Source organism: Pseudozyma flocculosa, assembly GCF_000417875.1.
Source record: "Pseudozyma flocculosa PF-1 unplaced genomic scaffold scaffold00007, whole genome shotgun sequence".
Classification (NCBI taxonomy): domain Eukaryota; kingdom Fungi; phylum Basidiomycota; class Ustilaginomycetes; order Ustilaginales; family Ustilaginaceae; genus Pseudozyma; species Pseudozyma flocculosa.
In genome coordinates, this window is record NW_006920875.1 from 795,015 (window position 1) to 813,887 (window position 18,873).

Here is an 18,873-nt window from a genome sequence, read left to right on the forward strand (position 1 = left end):
GCAGCGAGCGACACATCGACGCGAGGGACGCCCTCAGACCTCCTTGTAAATCTTGATGGTCTTGTCGGCGCCGCCGGTGATGAGGCGGGTGCCCGTCTGGTCAAACGACGAGCAAAACACGCCGGCCTCGGCGTCGAGCGATCCGGGCTGCGGGATGTCCTCGGCAGCCTGGAAGGGGACGCCCGTGGCGTAGTCAAAGAACTTGAGGCTGCCGTCGTCTCCGCCGCTGAACAGGACGCCGTCCGAGTTGACGCTGAGCGTGTTGACGATGGCGTCGTGGGTCATGTTGTTGACCAGCGTGGCCTCGGGGCACCGCCACGTCTTGATGTTGCGCCCGCCGGCGCTGCCCGAGGCAAACGTGTACTCGGTCGGGTGCACGGCGAGGGCGCGCACGCTCTTCTTGTGGTGCGTCAGGGTGGCGATGCTCTTTCCCGCCGCAAGGTCCCACAGGCGGACGGTGGCGTCCATGGAGCCGGTGATGACCTGCGGCTCCGAGTCCTGGCAGACGACCGAGGCCACCGTCGACTTGTGGCCGACCAGGGTGTGGATCTGGGCCTTTGTGCGCATGTCCCACACGCGCGCGCTCGAGTCGCGGGCGCCAGTGACGAGGACGTCGAGGGTGGGGTGGAGGGCGATCGAGTAGACGCCCGTGAGGTGGCCCGAGTAGGAGCGGATCACCTTGTTCTGCTCGAGGTCCCAGCACTTTACCTGACGGTCCTCTCCGCACGAGAAGAGGTAAGGGTGGCGCGAGCTGATGGCCAGGCCTCGGACCGTCGAAATGTGGCCGGTGAGGGAGAGCTTGAGCTCGCCCGAGGCCAGGTCCCAGATCTTGATCATGCGGTCGCCGGCGCCCGTGGCGAACCACTTGTTGCCCGGCTCGACGGCCACGGAGCGCACCCAGCCCAGGTGGCCGCTGATGACGCGCGAGAGCTTCCAGTTTGGGTGGTGGGCCGGCTTGGCCTGCCTCGACTGCTGCTCCTTTTTGAGCACCAGCGCCTGGGAGAGCAGCCCGGAGCTGCCCCCGCCGCGCATCCCTCCCGTCGCCGCGGCACCGTATCCGCCGTTGGCCTGCTGCGCCGCTCGGATGGTCAGAGCCTGAGTCGTCGTAGGGTCTGGCCGCGCAGATGACGGTCCCGCGGACCCTGCTGGCCCTGGTGCGGCGGTCCCATCAATCTCGTCGATCAGGCTTCCGAGCAAGGACTCGTTCGCCCTCTTCCTCTGCTTGCCTACCGACGCTGCTGCCGCTGCTGCTGATGGAGCTGGGGCTGCTCCTGGCTTGGCGGGCCCTGCGGCTGACTGCTGTGCCAGCAGTGCTGCGGGAAGGAACTTTGCATCGTTGTACTCGGAGCTGATCTTGTAGCGGAGGTGCGCCTTTGCTGTGTCGGTGGCGGAAGGGTCGGTGGCGGATGCTGCGAGGGAGGATGAGCCGACATCCGAGTCGGAGGAGAAGAGGAGACGAGTGCGCTTTGCAGATCGTGCGACCAGGTCCTCGAGCGGCGGCAGGGGTGCGCCGTCGGACGACGACGAGGTGGACGGCTGGATGTCGTGGGTCGCTACGGGCGCCATGCCGGGCAAAGAGGAGTGACGGGCGAGGACTCTCTCAGTGTGAGTGCCGTGTCGCTGTTGGACTATGCGAGGCAGCTGAACGGTCGCTTGAGGTTCCAGGGGTTGAGGTGGATGGAGGATGAAGCGGCGGCGGTGGTGGTGGTGGTGGTGGTCGTGGTCGTGGAGTGGGAAGCCATCCTGCGTCGGGTGCAGCAGAGTGGCCAGGCCGCCTTCTTCCGACTTCCGCGCCTCGGCAGCCTGACCCCATTTTTTCCCGCTTTGCCACCTCTCAGAGGGAGAGGCGGGCAGGTCGGGCGACGCCTGGCCAGGTCAGCCTTCCTTCCTGGCCACTCTCGCCACCCTGGTCCCCAAATCCACATCATCCCTGTTTGCACCTGACATCGAGAATCCACCGCAACTCAGCCCGCCATGACGACCGAGGTCGAGCCGACGCTCCAGCCACAGCCTCAGACTGCCGCTGCCGCTGCCAACGCTGACGCCAGCAACACCACCCCTGGCACGGCAGCTCAGCCCGAGTCCGAAGCCACCTGGAAGTTCCCCGTCTACCCAGCCTCGGACACCTACACACCCGGCATCGCACCCATCAAGAAGGAGTATATCCTCCCGCACATCGGCCGTCGCAGCAACAACGACAACGGCAACGGCAATGGCAACGCCCGCGAGCCTCAGGCGCTCCCCGTGCCCGACGACGACGCCGCAGAGTCTCGCACCGGCCCTTCGCTCGACGCCCAGAACACCGTCCGCCCGGCCCCCGAACTCGCCGATGCCATCGACGGCGCGCCACAGTCTACCGATGCGCAGCCCGCCTCTGCCCCGCCGGTCAAGCTCAAGGGCGCCGCCCGCAAGCGCGCCCGCAAGGAGGAGGCCGCTGCAGCCGCCGCCGAAGCCCGCGGCAACAAAAAGCAGAAGCAGGGCGGGCAGAACAAGAACCGCTCCTTCGTCAAGACAAAAGACACCCACGGCATGTGCGGCGCCTTTCTCTCGCTCGGGGAATGCAAGTTCCAGGGCCAGTGCAAGTTCTCCCACGACCTCGTCGCCTACCTCGCCGACAAGGCCACCGACATCCACCGGCCCTTGCCGCCAAAGCCTTACGGCCCAGTAGCCGCGCTCGAGCCGCAGGAGAAAGAGGCCTGGTTCGAGTCGCAGTACAGCACCAGCAAGATCGCCAAGGGAGACGAGTGGACCTACGTTAAGGAGCCTGCCCACGTTGCTACATCCCAGCCTCAGGCCGACGGCAAGTCGATCGACCCTGTCCACCGATCTCTCGACCTGGGGACCAGCTGCCCCAAATTCTCCGTGCAGGGCTTCTGCGACTTCGGCTGGAAGTGCCGCTTCCTCGGAGCCCACGTCCGCATCGTCGGCCCCTCGAAGCTCGCCCTCGAGCAGCAGCAGAGCTCCGCCGAGGGCGCGGCCGAGCCCAGTGGTACTGGCTTCGCTGGCACGGGTCTGGAGCTGGTCCGCGACGAGGAGAGGGTGCGGGCCTGGCGCAGCCGGTCTCGGGTGTTTACGCCCAAGAGCGATGGCGCGGTCCAGCCCGAGGACCTCGATCGCGATGAGTTCAACTACGGCACTTCGGCCGCCATGAAGGCGATGAAGACGCGCAAGTACCCTCTGCCAAAGACCAAGGCGGTGCTTGAGTACCTCGAAAAGGAGTCGCGCGAGCTTAGCAGGCTCGACCCATCCGGCTCCCAGGCGGGCAAGGGCCCCATCCGCATCGACTTTGCCAAGCTCGAAGCCGAGGCCAGTGCCCGCGGGCCGGCTTCCTCCACAGCGGGTAAGCCCGCTGGAGCGTCGCTGGCAACCCAGGACGAAGAGGCTGATCTCGAGGAGATGGAGAACGCACTGCGCAACCAGGCGTCGGCCTCCAATGCCGCCGGCACCCAGGCGAGGGCAGCAGAGGCGGCCGCTTCGGCGGTCCAGGGCGACATTGACCTGGCGCGGATCCGACCTTCGGAGAAGCGACGCCTCAACTGGCGCGGCGAGCTCTACCTGGCGCCGCTCACGACCACAGGCAACCTTCCCTTCCGCCGGATTTGCTCCGGCTACGGTAGCGACATCCACTGCGGCGAGATGGGGCTGGCCGAGAGCTTCCTCCACGGTCAGGCGTCCGAGTGGAGCCTGGTGCGACGTTGGGAGGGCGAGAGGATCTTTGGCACGCAGCTCTGCGGCGGCAAGCCCAACCTGCTGATCCCCGTGGCCGAGGCGCTCAAGCGCGAGGTGGGCGACGGCCTCGACTTTGTCGACATCAACTGCGGCTGCCCGATCGACCTGGTCTACAACAAGGGCGCCGGCTCTGCCCTGCTCGACAAAGCAACGATGCTGTCCAAGATTGTGCGAGGCATGAACGCGGTGCTGGGCGAGACGCCGCTCACCATCAAGCTGCGCACGGGCACGACGTCCAAGCAGACGACGCACAAGCTGTTTGCGCGGCTGCAGACCGAGTGGGGCTGCAGCGCGGCCACGCTCCACGGCCGGTCGAGGAAGCAGCGGTACAAGAATGTCGCCGACTGGGGCTACATCAAGACGTGCGCCGACACGCTGCGAGAGAGCGTGCGCACGTGGAACGAGGAGCAGCAGGGCGCCGACGGCGAGGAGATGGTGCCGATCCCCATCTACGGCAACGGCGACGTCTACAGCTGGCAGGACTACTACGAGAGGCTCGAGATGACCGGCGTCGACGGCGAGATGATCGCCCGAGGCGCGCTCATCAAGCCTTGGCTGTTTACCGAGATCAAGGAGCGACGCGACTGGGACATCTCGAGCCGCGAAAGGCTCGACATGATCCGCGAGGTGAGTGCCGTTGATTCGCCGGGAAGCGCGGCTATGCGGAGTAGATGGATGGCTGCAACAGGACCTCCGGCTGACCTCGCCTCTCCTCGTTTCCTGCATCTTGTCACGCCCACCTCCCCTTCGGCCGTCGCCGCTAAAAGTACGCCTCGTACGGCCTCACGCACTGGGGCTCCGACACGCAGGGGGTCAACACGACGCGGCGCTTCCTGTGCGAGATGCTGTCGTTCACGCACCGCTACGTGCCGACGGGCATCCTCGAGCACCTGCCGGCGCGGATGAACGACCGCCCGCCGCCGTTCAAGGGCCGCGACGAGCTCGAGACGCTGCTGGCGAGCGGCAACTCCGAGGACTGGGTGCGCGTCTCTGAGATGTTCCTTGGCAAGGCGCCCGAAGAGTGGAGCTTTGTGCCCAAGCACAAGTCGAGCTCGTACGCCGAGGGTGGAGAGGAGCAGCAGGGCTAGAGCTCCTCCGTGTGCGGTCAAGCCACCTTCGCCTGGCATGCCTTCCGGACAATCTGAGTCGTCTGCAATGTACAAATCTACCACGTCGAGCTGCCCGGTCTCTCGTGCAGCCAGTGCTTTGCATACTGCCTCTTTGACGAGGTGAAGGGAGGCCATCGTGTGGATCTGCTTGCGAAGGCGGCGGCGAGGTGGTGGCGCGTGTCTATCGTGCGGGAGAGCGTGATCGACCTGGCGTGGCCTGGGCGCCGCCCGCCCCTTTTTGCCGGCTGATGGAGCTGTGGCTGCAGGCTTGCAGGCGGGGCCCTGGCCTGCCAGGCGAGGGCCAGTCGCTCACGAGCCAACACATCCTCGGCCTGGCCGTGGCCACGAACGTCGTCTCCACACATGCATCATCTCGAGACCCTCTCTCGCACACCTCGCTGCCCTCCATCCAATCGATCCCGACGTCCCCCTTTACTCTCCGAACCGCTCTCCCTTCACGCTTCACCTGGAGCACCAACCGATAGCTCTGATCTTTACCAAGCCCGTCTTCTGGACTCGAGGAGCGACTCACGGGCCCAGCACAAACATGGTCGGAGCGCTAGCGTACACCTCGGTCGTCGGCCTCTCGACCGCTTCGGCGGTCGGCCTCTACATGCTCCTTACCGGTGAGTGCGCGCCTCGCGCCTACACTGCGTCGCCACTGGCAGCCATCCTTGACCTGATGTGATGCTGATTCCGCCCTCCTTCTCGTTGCGGCTTGCCACTCTGAAACTGTCAGGGAGCGGCGAGTCCTTCAACATTGGCCTCTTCCTCGAAGAGACCAGCCCCTATGCATGGGCAATGACTGGCATCGCACTCTGCATCGGCCTTAGTGTCATTGGCGCTGGATGGTGAGTGCGCATGCGCGGAGCAATCCCCTCGGTCGCTGCTCGTTCCCGCCCCTGCGAATGGAGCATAAGCGCACGCCCACTACCCAGCGAGCCCCCCCACTGACCTGCCATTCTCCAACTGTCACGCCGACTTTCGACGACCACAGGGGTATCTTCATCACCGGCTCGTCCATTCTTGGCGCTGGTGTGCGGGCGCCGAGGATCACGACAAAGAACCTGGTCAGGTGAGACGACGCCCTTCTTGCTTCTCCGCCTCGCCGACGGCCAGATGCTCAGCCTTGGCTCTCTCGCTTTCCCTACCAACCCCCTACCCCCACCAGCATCATCTTCTGCGAGGTCGTCGCCATCTACGGCGTCATCATGGCCATCGTCTTCTCGGCCAAGATCACGGGCAACCTTGACGGCGGGTCCGATGGGCTCTGGACGCCGGACAACTACCTCACTGGTGCGTCAAGCCGGGCCAGCCTTTCCGCTCGCCCACTCGTCTTGAGACGTACCGTGCTGATCATTTCGAACTTGTCCCCGCTGCTTCGCGCTAGGTCACCTGCTCTTCTGGGCGGGCATCGTTGTCGGAGCGTGCAACCTCTTCTGTGGCGTCGCGGTCGGCATCTCTGGCTCCAACGCCGCCATTGCCGATGCCGCCGACGACCAGCTGTTCATCAAGGTGCTCATCATCTCGGTCTTTTCGTCGATCCTCGGTCTATTTGGCATGATCGGTGAGTCTCTCGCAAGGATCGACGTTGCCAGGCTGTCATTGCGCCGCTGGAGTCTGAAGGTCGCCTGGCTTACCTATTGATCCCGCACGCTCTCTGCCCTTCCGGCGCACCACTAGTCGGCCTCATTATGGTGAGTGGCTTCTGCTCCCTGCTCGACTGCTCCACTGTCACTCCTCGGCTGACCACGTCGAACCTCTGCCTTACCATCTCGTCTGCTTCCAACCACTTCAGACCGGACGCATCTCCGACTTCTCATAGGATCGGCGGCATCTGCGTCGGGTCAGCCGAGACGAGTTCAATCGATGGCCCGGTCAACCTCTTTCACACTCTATATATCATCCCCTTGCGGCAATGCATCGCACCTTTCTAAAGAGCTGTGCGGAGGGCTGACTGACAGTGCACCTATCTGAGGGCGAGTGCCGACGGGGGTGTCTGGTCTCCGCGAATAGCGATGCTCGATGGCGCCACGGAAGGCGCTCGCCAGCCTCACCCCATGCAGAACTGGCTGATACGAGCGGGTGGGGATCTGCTATCTCGACAACGGAAAGCACGACCCTGAGCCGTCTACCGAGGCATACGCACGGAACGTCGACGACGCCAGCATGGACGACGAGACTCGACTGAGCTCGTCCGAAGCGCGATCGGCCACTGTCGGTCTGCCCAGATCGACATCGGGTCGGTGGGCCCCGATGACTACTGTCCGACTGCTGGCGCTCGTCGCCGTTGCCAACTCCCGTCGATGGGCCTGGCGGCTTGGCGGGCCGACGCCGAACGCACCGCCGATTGCCTGGCGGCAGGCGTAGCGCCAGAGTCTGAATGCTGAGCCGCTTCAGTAGTTACGTGCGCCGCCCCCGATGTCCCTGCCTGGTCTGCGGCGCCTTGGCGGCCTGCCTCCCTTTCGTCCATCGAAACGGGATGGTTGCGGCTCTAGCTGCAGCCGCCCCCGCCCCGGCCTTGGCGTGGAATTGATCGCAGCCTAGCTAGGGCTTTAGGCCGGCCTGCCGCTGCTTCTTTTCCTCGATTTCATGCGCAGCCAGGCCATCCATGCCCGTCGCGGGCGGACCTGCCTTCTTCGGCCTGCCACCGACCGCTTCGATTTCCTTGCCTGCCTGCCCTCTTTTGTTTGGACGGAGGCAACCGACGCCCGCCAAGAAGTTGAGCACGGTATGGTATGCGCCGCCCGTCCGATAGGTGGTGCGTGGTTCGTCTCATGGAACGGCCGTCGAGGTCATACGCGTACTGTACGGTACACGCGGATGGCTGGCCAGCGTCTGCATGCCACCTCCTCGTTCCGGTCAGACGAGCAGTCAAGAGTCGGAAGGAGGAGCCCCTTCTAGCGACGCAACGGCGCTGTCTCGGCGTCGAATACGGTACCGGGGGAGCAAGATGCATGTGATGCACACTCGCTGATGTTGGCCGGTGGCGACTGCTTGCGACTGTGCTTGGGGACAAGTTACCGCTCACGACCCCGAAACACACATACACACAACAGATACCGTAGTTGGGCAGCTGGGCTGATGGGCGCCTGCCTGCTCGTCGGACCATCCGCTCGGTCAACCCGTGCGTGCCTGCCTGGCCTTGACCTCCGCTGCCTGCGTGCCGGCCAGCATGCGTATGCTTCTGCTGCTTGCTTGTTCGCGCAGACGTCGATCCGTCCGTCAGGCGTACGTGCGGCGGCCGCCCGTTCTGCCCCAGACCGCTCCAATCGGCCTGCCGGACGTCGGTTCGCGCCGCCGAAGCATCATGACCATCGCCCGACATACATGCATCGTATCGAGGCAGCCTCCGCTGCGCTGGCCGGGCGAAGGGGCAGGCAGGCGGCAGTTCCGAGACAGGCCGGTTCGATTTTTCTGCTGGCCCCCTTCCCGCGGCCCGCTTGGCGCACCACGCGCGGAAAGCGAAAACAGATAGAGCTGGCAGACAGGCCTGGTGCCCCAGGAGCCTCTAGAAGGCGGGCGACAGGCGGCAGGCAGGCCGAGGTCCGGCCGGCACCGCCACCTTGCCTTGCGCCCGCTGCCTGGCCTGGCCTGGCCGGGCGAGCTCCACCTTTGGCACCGAAGGGGGAACCCTTGGGCAGGCCCCGGACCACGACGCCCGCGCCTGTGCCCCACCCCCTCCTCGCTACGTCGGCCCACCAGACTGGCGAGGCCCTCTCCGCCCCTCCCCTCGTCGCCGTCGCCGTCATCGTCGCAGACAGACCACCTCCATCGTCCTTCCTCTGCCTGCCGCTGTGCTCGTCGCCACCGCCGCCTGTATCCCTCTCCTACGCTGCTCGACAGTGCCCCGCACGCCTTTGGCACCGCGTTTTTCGCCTCGTTCCGCCAGCTGAGGCTTCGTCCCAGCGTTGTCGGAGCACCGCCGACGGCTCGAGGTCAAGACAGTAATCTCGACTTCGACCCCCTCGTCAAGCAGTGGGGCGCCCGCCCGCCTCCCTGCTGCGCCGCTCTCGGTATTCGACTGCGACAGAGCAGAGAGCACTTACATACATTTTCGTACTGGCACAGTACGTACGATTTGGCCAGCGTCGGTGCCGCGACCACCATCATCACGTTTGCCCGACTGCCATCGCCCCCGGTCGCTAGGCGCTCCTCCGGCCGCTTCCCTGCCATCGCTGCTCTACCATCCCGTTCCTCGACACCTGTGGACGCCGCTTCTATCGTGGTAGCCTGTTGCGTCTTCTGCATCACGACGAGCAAGCGGACCAACCCAGCTTCATCCGCGATCCGCCCGTAGCCCGGCAGCGGCAACCTCGACCCGACTGTTCTCGCACACTTCTTCATACGGCCTCCGCTCGATTCCACACAGCATCTTGGCTGCGGCGAGAAAGGCCACCTTACGACCTTCTACTCCTTACCTTCACGTCGAGATCTCTTCGTCGCCGTCCGACCCGGTCCTACCTATCTTCTCCATCATCCTCGGCCTCGCTCACCCGGCATCCTTTGCTCCCGTAACGGACCTTCGGCTCTTCTCGCATCTCGACGTGCCCGACGACTCGTCGATACCGACTTCACGAGCATCGACCTCGACACCGACGTCGATCCTGCCACCTCGCTTGATCTTCCGACCGCTACGAAACGTTACTTCATCCACTCGCCTTCGAGGCGACCCAGCATGCTCCTTCGGTGCCTCCGACAAGGACCGTGACCACTTCCTCGAGAGCATCACCGATCCGACATCTCCCGCGCTGACTCGGCGCCATCTTTTGGCATCGTCTGGTCGAACCTTTCAGTTTCGACCGCGGCAACGCCTTCTTTGGTCACGCAGCCGATCCGCACGATCGGCATCCTTGTTGGCCCGACCCGCCGGACGGAGACGTGCGCCTGAGCTTTGTCTTTGCTGTGCCGCTACAAAGCCCGCGTATCCGCCCTGCCACTACTTCACGATGCTGCCAACGAGGCTCTCTCTCGCTGCGCTCCTGGCAGCCACCTTCGGCTGCGTGGGTGCCGTCAACCTCACCATTCCGGCCCTGGCGCAATGCGAGCCGGCCACCTTCCAGATCGAGGCCAAGGGCAACGTCACAATCGGTGCAAAAGACGGTGAGCCTCTTATGATTGCCTGGCAGGGTTACTCGACTGCGACCAGACCTGCTTACCCCTACAGCCTCCTCTTCCCGTCGACAGCCTCTCGCATGTCAAATGTCATGAGAGCGTTCGTTCCGGTCATGGGGACGGTCTCGTGGACGTGGTGAGTGCCATCCCACTGGGTTCGAGGTCATTGCGATCGGTCCTGCCCCGGTCAGCGCGCCGTTCGCTCAAACCACGTACGTCTTGCGTCCTCCGACTGCACTCACATACAGGGACATAGTCGAGCTGCCCGAGAACGAGACGGCCATCTTCATCGTCACCGACTTTTTCGGCTCCTCGCCTTTCGACATTGCGCAGCACTTTGCCACGGCCGTGGTCGGAGCCTCGCCCACCAACAACAGCGCGTGTCTGCCGATGCGCTTCAAGCACACGCCGCAGGACCTGCCACGGCGGCATCAGCGCAGCATCGAGGTACCCGTCATTGTCGGCGTGCTGATCGGCTTCGTCGGGCTGCTAGTGGGCTTGGTGGTCCTGGTGATGCTGCGCCGGCGCAGGGAACGACGGATGGCGGAAAAGAACCCAGATGCCAACGGCGATCCGCAAGACGAGGCGCGGCGCCTGGTACCGCCCGACTACACCCCGGCAGGCGGCGGCTACATGGCCAAGCTGGTCCCTGGCCTGCAAATGGCGGCACCGCCGCCACCGCCCGCAGCGCCTTCGACCGCCGGCTCGCGGACGCGCTCGGGCAGGCGACGAAACTTCCGCACGTGGCGGAGGACAGACGAAGACGACCTCGACGGCGATCTGCCGTCGTACGGCGAGAGTCAGAATCACTCCAGAGTGATCCCGCCCGGCTACGCGGGCTCCCTGGTCGCCGCGGCAGGAGCAGGGTCCGCGGTGGGCCAGTCGTTCGAATTGCGAGAACGGGTACCGTCACTGCGGCTGCAGACGATACCACTGACGCCGGCGACCGAGGTGCCCGATCACGGCGACGACGGCGACGGCTGGGGCGGGCGGAATAGCATCTTTGGGCCAGGGTCAATTGGGTCAGTGCGACCAGCACAACCTGGCGGCGGCGCCGACCTCCAACACGGCCACGGCCACGGCCACGGCGGCGGCGGCAGTAGCAGCATCGGTGCCAGCAGCCTCGGGGGCGGCAGTCGGTCGATCGTCACCAGCAGTACGGATCGCATCGAGCTGTTCCACCACCACGGCGATCGCGACGCCGACGAAGACGAGCCCATAACGTCGCCGCTGCTGCCAAAACACGCCGACGGCACGAATCCATTTGGGCGGTGAAATGGCAAACACCACCACCACGACATACGGACGACTGGCCAGTCTGCAAGAGGCGCGCGCACCCAGCCCTGGGTTGCGCTCGCCTCTTTTCCTCCATCTTCGCGGACACTCTGTGCTTCACCAGGACCGGCATCATATCGCTCGTCTCACGTTTCTTCTCTCGCGCACGACCTGCGTCTCCCCCTCCATCATCGACGACCTTGCTGCAGCCGGAAACGTAGACCAGACTCGCCTGAACGATACTGCCCAACACAGGTCCGCACCGCACCGCAACGCACCGCAACGCACCGCAACGCACCGCAACGCCCCGCACCGCACTGCACTGCACTCGTCCGCCACCGTTTCACGACGGCGAGCCAGCGTCGAGCTCCTACAGACGTCGTCGTGAACCACTTCTTTGGTCGTTGCCTCCCTCGTCTCTCTTTCTCGCTCGCTCGGTGTGTGAGTTCGCGTCGAGCATGTATTCTAGAAGACCCTCTCGATGTCGTCGTCATGCAAGAAGACCCTTTTGCCTCTCGTTTGCGCGGCCCTGGGCTTCTCGATCGTCGGACGTGGTTCCTGCGGTGGCTTTGCGGGCAAGCTGGGGATCGTTGTGGCGTCCTGAGGTCGAGGTGGAAGCGAGCCCCTTTGTCCGGTCGTCGTACCGGTAGCGGCTTTAAAAGCATTAAACTCGTGGCAGTTGGCCGCATCGGCCAAGACGTCTTTGGCATGCTTCTTGGCGGCCGTCCCGCTATGGACCCAATGGCGGGCCCTTGGCGGGACACGCCAAGCTCTAATTGGCAGGACAGGTCTGCCAGTGCGACCTTGGATCAGCTCTGCCCACGCTGCCTCCTCACCAAGTATCCTTCAAGCGGCACAATGGCACGTTTCCCTCACAGCCCAACACCTATCGACAAACGGCATCTAAAGCAAACACACATCTCGACGACTGGTGGGAGCAAAGGACACAGCGAGAGAGAGAGAGAGAGGGAGGGGGTAAGAGAAGAGAGCAAGGTCAGCAGGTGTTCATGGCTAGGTGTGGGAAAACGATGTCTACTTGGGAGAAGGTACGTACAAGACAGCAGGATGAGCCAGGGTGCGGAGGAGGAAATGTGGGGAGACAGGCACGAGCGTCGCACAGGCACAGGCGATTGCGATCGAATGCAGCGAGATGGTATGAATTGGCATGGGATGGGATGGGATGGGATGGGATGGGATGGGAGGCTGCCCAGTTCGTGAGGTCGTGCGTGGCGTGCCGTTATATTGCAGGTTTCGTCACAGTGGAATCGCGGCCCTCGTATCCAAGTCTTGACTGGGCGGAGAGGGCCGCTGTCCAGGGCATGAGCGGAAGCGTGGTCGTCGCTATGGGAAGGGGGGGAAGGAAAACGTCATCGCCTTCGCCTCCTCCGTCTTTTGACCGCTCGAGCCTGTCGTTGCTGGGCGCGCTGGGCTCCCTGCAGACGATGAGGGCATCGGGCGGCCACGAGGAAGAGGCTCTGGCGGCCAGGCATCTAAGGAGGAGCACGAAGAAGGCCCACTAAGGGATTGTGCGCCGAGGGTAAAAGGGAGCGGGCAGGAGGGGCAAGGAGTCGGAGCAGAATGCGAGCCTGGCGGTAGTGGTACAGATGAAGGGCGGTCGGCCGGGCAGAGTGGGGCAGGCGAGGCACGATGATCGGGAGCGTAACGAATGGAGTGGAGCCGTGGTCGCCGCCTTGGGCGAGGGCGAGGCCGCTGGACGGGATCACCGACGCGAGATGCTGGCAAGCACACGAGATCGGTCCAGGACCGGCGATCCAGGTATCGATGGAGCAGGAAGGTCGCCACGGCGTCGGCACGAGGCGCGCGAGTCGGGTGGCGACAGAGATCGAAGAGAAAAGCTGAAGGTGGGAAATGCATGCGGTCCGAAGGGCCCTGGGTACGTGTATTGGACCCCAGGGCGAGTTTGGGCGAAGTCCGAGAAGTTGAAGGCGAAGGGGAGGGGGTTGGGGCCAGGGTGGATCGATGCGGCGCGTCGAGGCCAGCGGCGTCTACTTCACATGATGGTGCAGTCCGACTTTGAGGCGTTGCGCTTTGACTTGCGCCTCTCGGCCAGCGCGGCAGTCGGCGTCACCTGGCCCGTGGCGGGGTTGATGCGGTCGTTTGCAGCACCGCCCATGTCGCCGCCCTTACGCATCGATGCGCTGGCCGAACGGCCGCCGTGCAGCGATACCTCCGAATGGCCAAAGCCGAATCCGGAGCTCAGCCGGCGGCGGAAGCGCGTCGGCTCAGGCTGCGAGCCGTCGCGCGAGCCGTGCGGGAGCAGTTGAGGTGTGCTCGTGCCCTGCTGCTGGAGGCCGAGCGGCTGCTGGTACGAAGACGGCGGTTGCGACGAGGAGGGGGCCTGCTGGTGCTGCTGGTTGCTGGAAGAGCTATCGGACGTGGTCTTGAGCATCACGGCGCTGCCGCCAGCGTGGCTTGAGATGCTGCTGGAGCCGCTGACGCTGCCGTAGCTGACCGAGCTCGGGCGCCGATGACCGTTAAGGCCGCTCTGGGAGCTGTTGGTCGAGGCCGAATTGGCAGCGGCCATGGCAACGTCGGGCGAGGGCGATGGCTGCCGGCCGGGGATCAACGAGATTCGACGCCTTCGCGGTGCCGATCCCTGCTGGTTGGTCGCCTCGCGCGAACCTTTGGTTGCCGCCGGGGTCGGCATCATCGCGACTCCGCCCACTGGGCCCAGCGGCGTGCCGAGTGGAGAGACATTGTTGTCGAAACCCTGCTGTTCGGTCGAGATCCGTAGCGCAGGCGCGGGTGGCTCGGCCGTTGACTGCTTCGACGATCGCTTGATGCCAAACGGGAAGCGGAATGACGCGGTGGCCGAAAGCGCAGGAGACGTCGGCGAAGCGGGCTGCTGGACGGGGAGGTGGTTGCCATTGGCGCCCGCAGCAGCCGCGTTGGGTGCGGCGACGAGCGAAGGGGCCGGGCTGACGACGCGCGGCCGGTCCATCGAGGTGCGCGCCTGAAACATGAGGAGCTGAGCGCGCAGGTTGCATGGCGACGGCGCCTGCCCGGCGCACCTGGCATGGCACACCAGACCGCACTCTTCGCAGAGCACGGCGTGCTTCTTGACTGGCTCGCTGCAGATCTTGCACCGCACCGCCTTGCTGAAGGTGCTCTTGACAAAGGCGTGAGGCTTGGCATGCTCGTTGCCGAGGACGCTGAGGTCAAGCAGCGAGGGGTCCTGAAGCGGCGAAAGCCCGGTGGGCGATGCAGGATCAACGTCGGGCGATCGGCCGATCATGCTGACCGCAGCAGCCGATGCAGTATCAACAGAGCCTCCACTGTGGTGGGGGAGCATCGACAATGCGGCGAGCGCGACCGCATTAGTGGGCGGGGAGCTGGTCGGGACCTGACCGTGCGCGGGGAGGTGCTGCTGCTGCTGCGCGTCGGCGTCGACGGCGGCCGGCGTAGTGAGCGAACGCTTGCCATCTAGGCCCGGACGGGCCAGCGTCGGTGGCGGCGACGACGACGAGCGCTCCATGGATCCGGGCACTTGCTGACCTGCAGTGTCGTTGGCGCTCGCAGCTGCCGCAGCCTGGCGATGGAACATTGCCGGATCGAGCTTGCGGAGGTCGGCGCTAATCCGTCGCAGGAAGGGAACGCTGTCCTGCGGGCGGAGCTCCTTGTGGCCGGACCACGTCTGGCGCACCCACTGGTGCTCGAAGAGAGTTTCGGCGCTAGGACGTTGGACGGGGTCCTTGTGGAAGCACTGGAGAAGCAAGTCGCGCAGCGGCGGCGAGCACTTCTCTGGGATGGGAGGGCAGTCGTCCTCGACGATGCGGAACATGGCCGACATGGCCAGCATGTCGTAGTAGGGCGGCTTGCCTGTCAGCAGCTCGATGATGGTGCAGCCGAGCGACCAGATATCGGCGGCAGTGGTGACGCCCTTGAGCTCAATGACTTCGGGGGCCATCCAGTTGGGCGTGCCGATGGCGTCGTTGCTCTTGTTGTTCATCTGCTCCACCGCCTTGAGGTTGAGAGAGACGCCAAAGTCGGACAGCTTGACGTTGCCATTCTTGGTGGTGAGGATGTTGGCCGCCTTGAGATCGCAGTGAACGACGTTCTGCTCGTGGAGGTAGTTGAGGCCCTCGAGAATCTTTACGACGTAGCTCGCCACCAGCTTCTCGGGGAAGTTGCCGAACGCCTTGAGCGTGTGGAGCAGCGAGCCGTTCTCGACGTACTCGAGGATGATGGAGACAACCTCGGGTCCGCGGACGAGCCCCTCGTACTTGACGACGCTCGGGTGAACAAGGCTCTTGAGCAGATCGACCTCGTTCATGAGCTGCGTCACGTCGTCGTCCGAGCGTCCCTCGAGCTTGATGCGTTTCACCGCCACCATCTGGCCGCTGTTGAGGTTGAGGGCGCGGTAAACGGAGCCAAACTGGCCGCGGCCAATGCAGTTGCCGAGCTGGTAGGTGATGTTGGGCTTGCCCTCCTCGACCACGACCAGCTTGTGCTTCGAAGATGGCGCCACCGACGGCTCGCGGCTCATCCGCGGCACCGCCGATGCCGAAGACGATGCTGCCGACGCGCCTCCGCCCTCGTCAGCGGTGGGGCTTCCAAATGTGTTCGTGTAGATCGAGCCCACCTCGGAGTCGAAGCGCGCGCGCGACGACGAGCCGGCGGCAAACGAGCGCTCCTCGCTCGACAGATCCGGGCTGCGACCCACCGAGACCGGCCGGGCCGGCATGCTCGGGACATGAAGATCCGAAGAGTAGCGCATGTGGCGATAGGCCGGCCTCGGACCGTACCGGGCGGGAAGAGGTTGGCCGAACGACACCGAGGCGCTGCTTGCCACCGACGAGAGCGAATCGACGCCGCTCGAGCCAGCGTTGAGCGAGAGGTGACGTCCGATCCTTCGTGCTGCACCGGGAGAGTCCGCCGATGCGGAAGACGACGTCGACGACGACTGCAGCGCCGACTTTGGGAAAGGCACGCGCGGCACGTGCTGCGGGGCCGCGAGAGAGCTGTCGCCATCGCTTCCGCCCAGGGTGAGGAGCGACTCGCGCGACGGGTTGAGCAGCGACGGCACCGCCTGAAGTCGCGCGCTGTGGCGACGCGTGGGCGGTATGCGCGATGGACTGCTCTGCGCTGCCGGATACATATAGTCGTCCAGGTTTTCGGTGGAGCCGATGACCGAGCGCGGCAGCTGGCCTAGGCCGAGGCCAAGCTCGGCGCTAATGCGGCGCTGCGACGACGTCCGCGCGAGCGGCGAGCTGCTAAAGCCGGCGGTGGATGTGGCTGTGGACGACTTGGCCCCCTTCTGAGACTTTTCCGACTCACTGCTGCCTCTCCGCACCTCGCCGGCTCGGCTCGGTGGACGCGCCTGAGACACGGCAGGCAGGGCGTTCGGCTGTGGAGCACCAGCGTCATCCTCAGCCTCCTCCTCGGCCACTCCAGTCAGGCTGATGGCAGACTCGCTCAAGCGGCGGTCTCGGTAGGGCATCCGGCTCTCCTCGTCGCCGCTCGTGCTTGAGGCCTTGACGTTGTCCGCGAAGGTGATCGAGGAGCCTCGCATCTTGCATGCCGGCAGCACCGAACTGCCGACCTCGCCCGAGCGTCTCCGCCTCGACTTGACGCTGGCCTCTGCGGCCAAGGGCTCCGGCCGCGCCATGGAGACCAGAATCCTCTCGGCCTCTCGCCGGTTCTGCTGGATTGTGGCTCGCGTCCGCTCGGCGCTGGCTTCCTGGTCCGGCGACGAGCTGAGCGATTCGAGGCGGCTCTTCGGCGTGGCGGGCGGAGAAAGGCGATCCGAGGGGCTCGAATAGGCGTCGGACGACGGCGGTCGGTACGACCGGGACGGCGCGAGCTGCGTCGAACGCCTGGAAAGCCTCTCGATGACCAGAATGGTGTGCGAGGCACGCAGCAGGCCTTCCACAGTAGCGTCCGTCAGGTCGAGGGTTTGGAAGAGATCCTTGGAGCGTAGGCCGAGGTGGTCGCGCGCCGCGCGCAGGAAGCGCGAAATGTTGTCGGCCTTGACCCACTCGACGTCGCGTCGGTCGATGCGGTCAATGGAGCCTGGCCGCACCCGGTTGGCCAGCAGGCAAAGCAGCACGCCGTCCGAGATGCTCTTCCAGAACTCGAACATCTCGCGCGTCGAGTCCATGTTGACGCCGCGCGCTTCCGCGTCGGCCTCGCGGGTGAACCAGGCGAGGTTGGCGATCCGCACGCTGTCGTCACCCATCTCCGAAGGCGTCAGCCGGCTGAGCTCTCGGACCAGGTAGGTGCGAGCGGATCGCAGAGATTCGAGAGAGAGGCCGAGGGTGTGGACCTGGTCGACGCCAAGGGATGTATCGGTGTGGGCACCCGCACCGCTAGACGAAAGCTCATCGCCCTCGGAAAAGAAGCCGGCGTCGGTGCCCAAGGTCGCGATGCTGGACGCGCTGAGCGCGCTCGACAGATGTGCGAGGCCGTCTTCGCCGTCCGCGTTGGCCGTCGACGGCCTTAGCTCGGGCGAGCGCGTGTTGACGCTCCACCGTCGCTGCCGCTGGAACCACGTGTTGGCATTGCCTAGCGCCGGGCTGGCCGAGGACGATGGAGACGACGGCGGCCTCTCGGCCGAGGGGCTCAGGGTCTCCGTGCTAGGGTTGCCATTCTGCCAAACGGACGGTGAGGCCGGGCGGCTGCCGGGGCCGCCGCTGTCGTGTGATCGAGGACGAGCGTCGGCGACGTCGAATCCAGTCGAGGTCTTTGGCCGAGCGCCGCTGACTTGCCCCCGGCTATACGACGAGGGAATCGACGGCCTCGCGTCAGTCTCGACGGCGTTCATCGCAGCCGAAAAGCTGGAGTAGGCGACACTGGGAACCTGGTTGGCCACCAGCTCCGAGCTCCGGGTGCGGGTATGCAGGTTGCCGCTGGTGGGATTGCTGTCGACCGTGTTGACGTTGTCCTGCGAGACGGGCGCCTTGCCCAAGGTCGGCCGGCCAAGTCGCCGGAGAAACGAGGGCTCCTCGGTGTCCAGCATCGGGTCCGAGGCAAGGTGGAGCTCGGGCGTCGATAGAGATGCCATCTGCAGGTTGGTCAGCGTAACGGGCTTGCGTTTGGCCTCGCGGCTGCGCATCTTTCTCGGGCGAGGCGTCAGCGCGGTTGGTGCGGGGCCCTCGGCGATGACCTCTTCGTCCTCGTCATCGCCCGACACGCTGCCATTCCCTTGCTTTTGCTGCTGCAGCTGGGCTGCAGTGGTGCTCGTGTGAGGCAGCGGGCTGGACGTCCGCGATCGAGACTCGCTCGAGTCGAGACGCGCCCTGGTGTTCGGGACCGGTGAGGATGGTGAGGCCGGGGAAGACGCTGCTGCGCCGGGGGCGTTCAAGGATCCAGAAGAAGACGGCCTTTCGCCGCGGTTAGCCTCGAGGTCGAGGTGGTATACCCTGCGTCCGGGAATCGCTGGTGGCGCAGGGCTCGAGAAGCGCTGAACCCGACGTTGAGCAAGCTCGACGATGGGATGTGCCCGCGCCGGCGAGCTGCTCGACGAGCCGGGGCGCTTGGGGCTCGAGTCGAGCTGGAGGCGCCGGGATGCGGAGGCCATGCCGAGCTCGGCCAGGCCGGCCGCCCGGGGGCCGACGGCCGTCGGAGGTCTCTCGGAGGAGGGCGGGGGGAAACTCGGAGACGTGCCGAAGGCACGACGAGGGGA

General features: G+C 65.2%; 5 protein-coding genes across 5 annotated transcripts; 3 read left to right on the plus strand and 2 right to left on the minus strand.

The window, feature by feature from the left end:
• Positions 1-33: 33 nt before the first annotated feature.
• PFL1_02663 (uncharacterized protein) lies at positions 34-1,566 on the minus strand (the record flags this gene model as incomplete). The annotated part of the gene is made up of 1 exon (XM_007880177.1): positions 34-1,566. One exon carries the CDS (start codon positions 1,564-1,566, stop codon positions 34-36), a length of 1,533 nt encoding a protein of 510 aa, XP_007878368.1.
• A 408-nt stretch (positions 1,567-1,974) lies between these two features.
• PFL1_02664 (uncharacterized protein) lies at positions 1,975-4,817 on the plus strand (the record flags this gene model as incomplete). The annotated part of the gene is made up of 2 exons (XM_007880178.1): positions 1,975-4,356; positions 4,497-4,817. 2 exons carry the CDS (start codon positions 1,975-1,977, stop codon positions 4,815-4,817), a joined length of 2,703 nt encoding a protein of 900 aa, XP_007878369.1.
• A 568-nt stretch (positions 4,818-5,385) lies between these two features.
• PFL1_02665 (uncharacterized protein) lies at positions 5,386-6,663 on the plus strand (the record flags this gene model as incomplete). Its single annotated transcript, XM_007880179.1, has 7 exons — positions 5,386-5,464; positions 5,578-5,689; positions 5,836-5,913; positions 6,010-6,134; positions 6,229-6,405; positions 6,522-6,535; positions 6,637-6,663. The coding sequence occupies 7 exons, from the start codon at positions 5,386-5,388 to the stop codon at positions 6,661-6,663; spliced, it is 612 nt and encodes a 203-aa protein (XP_007878370.1).
• Positions 6,664-9,787: 3,124 nt separating this feature from the next.
• PFL1_02666 (uncharacterized protein) lies at positions 9,788-11,228 on the plus strand (the record flags this gene model as incomplete). The annotated part of the gene is made up of 3 exons (XM_007880180.1): positions 9,788-9,941; positions 10,026-10,089; positions 10,202-11,228. 3 exons carry the CDS (start codon positions 9,788-9,790, stop codon positions 11,226-11,228), a joined length of 1,245 nt encoding a protein of 414 aa, XP_007878371.1.
• Positions 11,229-13,239: 2,011 nt separating this feature from the next.
• On the minus strand, positions 13,240-18,768 carry PFL1_02667 (uncharacterized protein; the record flags this gene model as incomplete). The annotated part of the gene is made up of 1 exon (XM_007880181.1): positions 13,240-18,768. One exon carries the CDS (start codon positions 18,766-18,768, stop codon positions 13,240-13,242), a length of 5,529 nt encoding a protein of 1,842 aa, XP_007878372.1.
• Positions 18,769-18,873: the final 105 nt, after the last annotated feature.